Here is an 8,262-nt window from a genome sequence, read left to right as displayed (position 1 = left end):
TAAATTCCCTAGTAACCAAATGAGGCCCCAAGGAGTATCCGAGATGAAAATGGCTAGTAGCAAATGAGCTTTGGCGTATGTTTTTTGTAGTATGAGATCACGCCTCACCATCCATAATGACCAAAGAGTTACCATAACTTTAATTTACTCCGAACCATTGAGTTGTTCGAAAAACCTTATTTGATGCATTAAGCCACAAACTGGCAGAGTTTCCCACACATTTGCAACTAAGCGCTCGGGTGGACCGGCCCAATTTCAGTTAGGGTACGAATTGGGTTTGCAAACCTTCTAGAAGGTTCCTTCTGTTTTCTACAGTTTTGGTTTTATTTTCGTATTGTTTCTTTTTACAGTTTTATTCTGGCCATTTTAATTTTTTTTTCCTTTTTTAGTTTTCATAATAGTTCCTTTTAAAAAAATGAAATTCCAGAAAATGTTTGAGTTTCAAATAAATGTTTGTGTGTTTCAAAATATGTTCTAGAATTTTTCAAATAGATTGTTTTTCATATCTTGTTCGGAATTTTCCAAATGTTCCATGTTTTCAAAAAATTGTTCACAAATACAAAAAGTTCTCATTTTCTTCCTTTTTCAAATATGTTTGGAAATTTTAAGATTTGTTCTTATTTTTAAAAATGTATTTGAAAAGATATGCATGGTTTTTAAATATCATTTGAATTTTTAAAAATTGTTCAGAAAATTTTGAAAGGTCCGTGTGTCAGAAAATGTTTGTGTTTTCAAATATGGATGGAAATTTCAGAAAATATTCTGTTTTTATGTTTTATATAACTTCAATAGATATTACACTTTTATAAATTGTTTGGGAATTTTAACAAAAACCTATCATGTTTTAAAAAACTGTTCAGAATTTGTATTGTTTTTCTTATTTTTAAAAATTTGTTTCTAAAATCATAAAATGATCAGAATTTCTTAAAATATGTCAAGGTTCAAAAAAATTCTAACTTCTTTTTTTTAAACTAAACCGGGAAGCACTATAGTAAATCAAGCCGCTAAAGCAACTGCCCGCTATGGCGCTCGATTGCTCCACTTAGGCGATCCGCGTGTATCGGCCGACCCTTCAAGACACCTCCTGTGTGATAGTTTCCTACGTAATGTAAAAAGCGTCAAATAGAAGCTCCCAAAACGGAGGGCGCAAAGCTAAAGTGTGATTCCAAACGTTCCAATGTTACTAAAAATATAAATTCTAAATGATATTCCCTCCGCTAACAAATACTATAAGATGTTTGATTTTTATTTGATTTTGATGTATATAGACACATTTTAGAATTCTTGATCACCATTTTAATCCGTAAGTTGTCCATAATAAAATATTGAAAAAACTTAAATTTATAATAAGAGGGAGTATTAGGCATTTTCTACTAAGAAGAAAAAAGATAAGCAAACTAGTGTTTTACATAATAAGCTAGATACAGATAGTCCATCCTTCAGTTCCAACGCCCCGTGCTTGGAATCTTCTTCCTCCCTGCAACTCCGAGCCCCAGCTCATTGATACAGCCTAGCGGCATAGGATCTACCTCCTCGCCGAGCCACTTAACAATGCTCTAGCTCGGCACGCCCGCCGTTGGTCGGCCTTGCCCCAATGTGAGACACTGATCAGACTATGTTTCCTTGGACATGACGGACCTCCCTATACTGATTCCTATATATAAGACCGACATCCTAGCTTAGCTTCACCAGTCATCAGTCACACCGGCCAGTAGCTTCTCCGGCTAGCTAGCTAGTACGTGCAGGCGAGCTCGGCGCGGGCCTGCCGGTCGAAGTAGCAAGATGGCGACGGCCGCGGATTACAACATGTCGTCGGGGTACTCCCCCAGCGGCATAGTGGTGCCGCCATGGCTGAACAAGGGCGACAACGCATGGCAGATGATCGCTGCGACGCTGGTGGGATTGCAGAGCATGCCCGGCCTGGTGATCCTCTACGGCAGCATCGTGAAGAAGAAGTGGGCCGTGAACTCGGCATTCATGGCGCTCTACGCCTTCGCCGCCGTGTGGCTCTGCTGGGTCACCTGGGGCTACAACATGTCCTTCGGCCACAAGCTGCTCCCCTTCTGGGGCAAGGCCCGGCCGGCGCTCGGGCAGCAGTTCCTCCTCATGCAGGCCGTCCTGCCGGAGTCCACCCACTTATTCAAGGACGGCAGCACCGAGACGCCATGGATCAATCCGAATTACCCCATGGCCTCCATGGTCTACTTCCAGTGCGTCTTCGCCGCCATCACGCTCATCCTCCTCGCCGGCTCGCTGCTGGGCCGCATGAACATCAGGGCGTGGATGATCTTCGTCCCGCTCTGGCTCACATTCTCCTACACCATCGGCGCCTTCTCGCTCTGGGGCGGAGGCTTCCTCTTCCAGTGGGGCGTCATGGACTACTCCGGCGGCTACGTCATCCACCTCTCCTCCGGGATCGCCGGGTTCACGGCCGCGTACTGGGTTGGGCCCAGGTCCACCAAAGACAGGGAGAGGTTCCCGCCCAACAACGTGCTCCTCATGCTGACCGGCGCCGGCATACTCTGGATGGGGTGGGCTGGGTTCAACGGCGGTGACCCTTACGCCGCCAACATTGACTCTTCCATCGCTGTGCTCAACACCAACATCTGCGCAGCGACCAGCCTCCTCGTATGGACCTGCCTAGACGTCATCTTCTTCAAGAAGCCCTCCGTCATCGGCGCCGTCCAGGGCATGATCACCGGCCTCGTCTGTATCACTCCCGGCGCGGGTCTCGTCCAGGGGTGGGCGGCGATCGTGATGGGCATCCTGTCCGGCAGCATCCCGTGGTTCACCATGATGGTCGTGCACAAGCGCTCCAGGCTGCTGATGCACGTGGACGACACGCTAGGCGTGTTCCACACCCACGCCGTGGCGGGATTCCTCGGCGGAGCGACCACGGGGCTCTTCGCGGAGCCGACGCTATGCGGCATGTTCGTGCCGGTGACCAACTCCCGCGGCGCCTTCTACGGCGGCAACGGCGGCAAGCAGTTCCTGAAGCAGGTGGTGGGCGCGCTCTTCATCATCTCCTGGAACGTGGTGGTCACCAGCATCGTCTGCCTCGTCGTCCGCCTCATCGTGCCGCTGCGGATGCCCGAGGAGGAGCTTGCCATCGGGGACGACGCGGTGCACGGCGAAGAGGCCTACGCGCTCTGGGGCGATGGCGAGAAGTACGACTCCTCCAAGCACGGCTGGTACTCCGACAACGAAACCAACCTGCAGGCGCGCAACAAGGCGCCCAGCGGCGTCACGCAGAACGTCTAAGTTATCGTTATTGCCGGCCTGATTGGAGTTTGCTTTTATCCATCTTTCTGTGTTGTGGAATAATGTGTTGCTACCTACACAAGCATGAGCAAGATGTTCACGACATGCTTTTTGTACGTATAGCATCACTGCTCTTTGATTATTCGAGAGGGAATACAACAACATTCACTTTGTGGTTCACACTTTCACTATCTTTTCAATGTTTTGGTTATGCTATACTTCTCGGTTTACTGCCATTTTCATAAATCGCAATCAACAGATTGAACATTACCAAGCCTATATTCTTGGAAGCACCACCTTTGTTTTAAAGCTTGGAAGCACCAACTTTTAGCAATTTGTCATTACAACCTTTGTTTTTTACCCACAAAAAAAAACTACACAAAAAAAACTTGTTTACAAGTTAGATACATGAAGTGGCATCATCCTTGGGATCCTCGGCCTACGCATTGCTTTGATATTATATGACTTTACCTTTTTGTCCACGTGATCCTTTGTGTGTATGCACATTGTATTGATTGTGCGCATTCTAGTCTTGTGGAAACAAATGTACGATTATTGTACATGTATATTCTTAATACTACACTACTTCCCCCGTTCACAAATAAGTGTACATATAGATTTATACTTAGTTAAAAAACTTAAAATTTGACCAACTTTTTAAAAAATAGTAGCAACATATATGGCATGAAAATGATATATTTGAAAACTTCATGTAAAGACAAATCTATTGATACTAATTTAATGTCATAAATGCTAGCATTTTTTTAATAAAATTAGTCAAAGTTTAACTAGTTTGACTGACGGAAAAGAAAAAGGTACACTTATTACCAGACGGAGGGAGTATGTGTTAATTAAAAGACTTATGTCCAAAAAGAGATATGTAAAGTGAGAAGGGGATGATCGAAGTGCTGAAAAATAATATAAATTGATGAATTATGACTCCAAACGTACCATGTGATGATAACATAACAACATGTAACAATTAAAAATTATAGATACGTTAGAGATGTATCAAGCATCCCAAGCTTGATTCATGCTCGTCCTCGAGTAGATAAATGATAAAATTTTATGTGACATGATATCCAATATGTAATCTTTTGCATGTATGCTCATTAAAAAAATGAGTAATTGCCAAACATCAATATAGTAATAATTATAAACACAAGCAACAAAATCATTAATCTTTCAAAGTATACGGTCATAAAAGAGTGTTTATCCACATTCATATTTCATATTAGCAAATCATGGCTCCGTCTTCACCACATTAATACAAATATCAGGTACCACAGTGTCCAAGTGAGGCAATTGGATCATACTTTTTCAAAGTGAATTAACTTTTTATTCTTCACGCAATACATGAGCATGAGCAATGGACATAACATAAGGTGGAATAGAATACGGTGGTAGATATCAAATGGGTAAAAGTGGAGAAGATATTCTCACATCAACTATGCCTACCAACGGGCTATGGAGATGCCCATCAGTAGATGTCAATGCAAGGAGTAGGGATTGTCATGCAAATGATGCACTAGATCTATAAGTATATGAAAGTTCAAATAAAGTTAAGTTGGGTGTGCATCCAACTTGCTTGTTCATGATGACCTCGGGCATTTGAGAAAGCCCGTCATCAGAATATGCAAGCCAAGTTTATAATAATGATAATATGATTCCCACTAGCATATGAAAATGACATATCATGAGACTATCTATATGAGGAACATGGTGCCAATTTGAGACACAAGTGTGGTAAAGGATAGTAGTAAAGTCCCTTCTTTCTTTTTTTCTCATTCATTTTTTTGTCTCCCTCTTTTTTGGTGGGCTCATTTGGGCTCCTTCATTTTTATTTTTCATCCAAATTCTCTTCTCAACTTGTGGAGGAATCATAGTCTCCATCATCCTTTCCTCACTGGGACAATGTTCTAATAATGATAATCATCATATTTTTATTTACTTACAACTCATGAAAGCTCGATATGAAGAACTAGGACTCAATATGAATGTCTCTAATAGTGTACCAGAATGTGCAATGATCTAGCGTGACATGTATCATCAATATAATGAATGGTGGCTTTGCCACAAACCCTATGTCAGCTATATGGGAAGACCCGTGCGAGTGCGGACAAATGCTGCGAGGGTGGCCTGCCTCCTATCATGTCATTCGACGTGCCGAAACGCATGATGAGCTTCTAAATGACCTCGTCGAAAAGTGGTGGTCATGAAATGGGCAACGTACAAGTTGAAGTTATATGAATTATTTAATGTACTGAAAATAAACTATTTATTGTATTTATTCATAAACTATTTATTTGAATTGGAATAATAATTAAACTATTTATTGTTGATTTATATTATGTATGTTTGATCTTTTTGGTTTTATGTTTGTGTGGGAAGTGTGTTTGTGTTAGATGCGCTTTGTAAATTTAGCACCACTACTAAAACGCTAAATTTTATATTTTTTGTTAAAGCTACCACACGTTCGCGCACGCTAAAACTCTATTTCTACTATCACGCGTTTGTTGAAGATGTTAGGTTGATCTCTCGTTCAATGGGCCCAACGGTCCATTGGAACCTTGACCCATGCCCTGATCGGGGGCATCCAGCCCAAACAAGGCTGGTGAGCCACTATCGCGCAATGCTATATAGAGGAGGTGGGGACCATGGCACATGACACGAGGTTCGCCGCCGCCACTGGTTCCCCACTCTCAACCCTAATCTGATCCAGAGGGTAGCACTGAAGCGATGGGAAGTCCATCACCGCCGCTACCGCATCTCTCTCTCCTTCCCCACCATCGTCACCACCTCATGACGGTCGCCGGAGGGAGCTCATCGAGCACTCTACAAGGTATTAATCTACTATTTCATACCGAACACATCTAGCCTAAGATCCACGAGATCTATCAATGGTATCATGAACAAGGTTGGCATTAGATGTGTTTTCAGATGAAACAACAACAAGAAAAGTTTCCCCTCCCTTGGAACCCTAGAACAGGGTAGAAAGAAAAGGTCCCTCACTGGGAAAAGTTGCGCCGCCGCAAGGCCGCGTCGTTCCTCTCGATCCGGACGGGCATCGGCAAGCCAAGCCGTTCGGAAGAAGAACACCACCCCTTATCGGGGCAAAGAATCTACCCCTTCGGGGGCAAAGAAAAGGTTGGATTGAATCTGAAAAAGCAAACAAAAAAACAAAAAAGAGAGGAACATGCAAAGCAAAGAATAACATGGAAAGCAAAGAAAGCCACCCCTCCGGGGGCAAAGTACATGCACCGCTGTCACGTCGTTCGACGGCGGCGCGCTTCCGCTAAGGAAAACGCGCCACCGGCGAAGGGGAGGCAACGACGCATCGGAACGAAAGGAAAAGAGGCACCACGGCCAACCCACTCGACGGCGACGCGCTCCCCGCAAGGGAATGCGCAACCGGCGAAAGGGGAGGCCACGGTGCCGAAAACTTAATACCGGCGCTCTGTCTCTCTCTGAGAAGTAGAAGGGGGAGGAGGGGCTGGTCGAGCAAGGCAAAGAGGCGCAGGAAAGAGGCGACGAGAAGGGAATGTCGTTGCGGGCTGTCTCGGGGCTCGGGCGACAAGAAGGGAACGCCACTCCGGGGGGAGTGCACGGTGTCGGATCTGGTTGTTGCCTGCGCGAGAGAAGGAAGGAGAGGGCATGTGCGCGCGGTGAGGCGGTCCATGACCCCGACACCGGCGGCTGTCGCTCGCAGGCTCTAGGAGCGAGCGGTGCGATAGGAATGGACGGGCTGGCCGCGCAGCGGCCGGTGGCTGGGGCTTGCAGCCACTCGGGCTGTTCTAGGCCAAGGCGTCACAGGCCACTGCCCAGACGAGCGACGCGAGAAAGGTTCGGGAGGAGCTACGCTCACGAGAAAGAACGACGCGTGGGGGAGGGAGAGAATGGATCGAGGGTTTCCCCACGCCTGATGCTGCCGGTTTTGTTCAAGCGAAAGAACCGGTCGGCCGTTCGATTCAGATAGACGGTCAGGATCCTAACCCTAGCGTCGGATCGGGCTGTTGGGCCACCTGAGCCGAAATGGGCTGGGAGAAGCCAATGCCCCAGGCTCTGGTGCTGGGTGGCTGGGCTAGTTTCGACCCAGAGAGGCCCTGGCCAATTTCTTTTTTAAAAAGGAGAGTTGCTAATCTGTCCAGTTTGAGGCAGATTTGAAAATAGTTAATTCTATGCATATTTTCCAAAGAAAATATGTTTAGATAATAGCAAACAAAAATGTTTGAAGTTTCTGTAAAAGCAATGTTGATTTTTCTGAAAAGAAAACTAAATGGTTATGAAAATAAAAGAAGATTTTCAGAAAAAGAAAGTTCATGAATTTTATAAAAGGGATTATAAAGTTCATGAATTTTTTAATTATGACAGAATATTTTTCTGTAATAGTAACATGTTTTTTTCTGAAGGAAAAAGAAAGGGTTTTGAAAATAAAAGAAAGATTTTCACAAAAAGAAAAATCATGGATTTTATAAAAGAGATTATAAAGTTCATGAATTTTTAATTTTAACAGAATAATTTTCTGTAAAGGTGCATGAATTTTTATATTCACGTTTTTTCGCTGCAAAGTAAATGTTTAATCATCCAATTAAATTGGAACCAACGGGAAAATTTAATTGGAAGAACTGTTATTAGCAATGTTTTTTCCCTTGTGGGTGAAATAAGATTCCAATAATTTCCGCTATGACAAAAGGAAAATGTTTGTTTTAAAGTTAAATATGGTATTGTTGTTTTCTCACCAACGTTGATGATAACAATACTATAATTGTATGAGCCATCTTATGTTTAAAGCTTAAATCTGTGATAAATTTTGTATCAAAGTGACCAATTTTCGAAGCACGGATAGAGAAATGCATATTTCTATTTCTTCCACAATATGGTTAATGATGATGATTATTTCTTAGCAAAGTTGTTCAATAAGAGCAATGACAACACTATCATCACATTGTTTATGAGTTATGTGCATTATTTCCATTTCTGCCCAACGGTGATATGGAATTA

The 8,262-nt window shown here is 43.7% G+C and overlaps 1 protein-coding gene across 1 annotated transcript; it reads left to right on the top strand.

Annotated features, from left to right (window-relative positions):
* The first annotated feature begins 1,782 nt into the window (after nt 1–1,782).
* LOC123440464 (ammonium transporter 3 member 1) lies at nt 1,783–3,261 on the top strand. Its single transcript, XM_045117029.1, has one exon. It carries the CDS (start codon nt 1,783–1,785, stop codon nt 3,259–3,261), a length of 1,479 nt encoding a protein of 492 aa, XP_044972964.1.
* Nucleotides 3,262–8,262: the final 5,001 nt, after the last annotated feature.

Source organism: Hordeum vulgare, chromosome 3H (genome assembly GCF_904849725.1).
Source record: "Hordeum vulgare subsp. vulgare chromosome 3H, MorexV3_pseudomolecules_assembly, whole genome shotgun sequence".
Taxonomy (NCBI): Eukaryota; Viridiplantae; Streptophyta; class Magnoliopsida; order Poales; family Poaceae; genus Hordeum; species Hordeum vulgare.
This window is presented reverse-complemented; position numbering and strand designations above follow the sequence as displayed.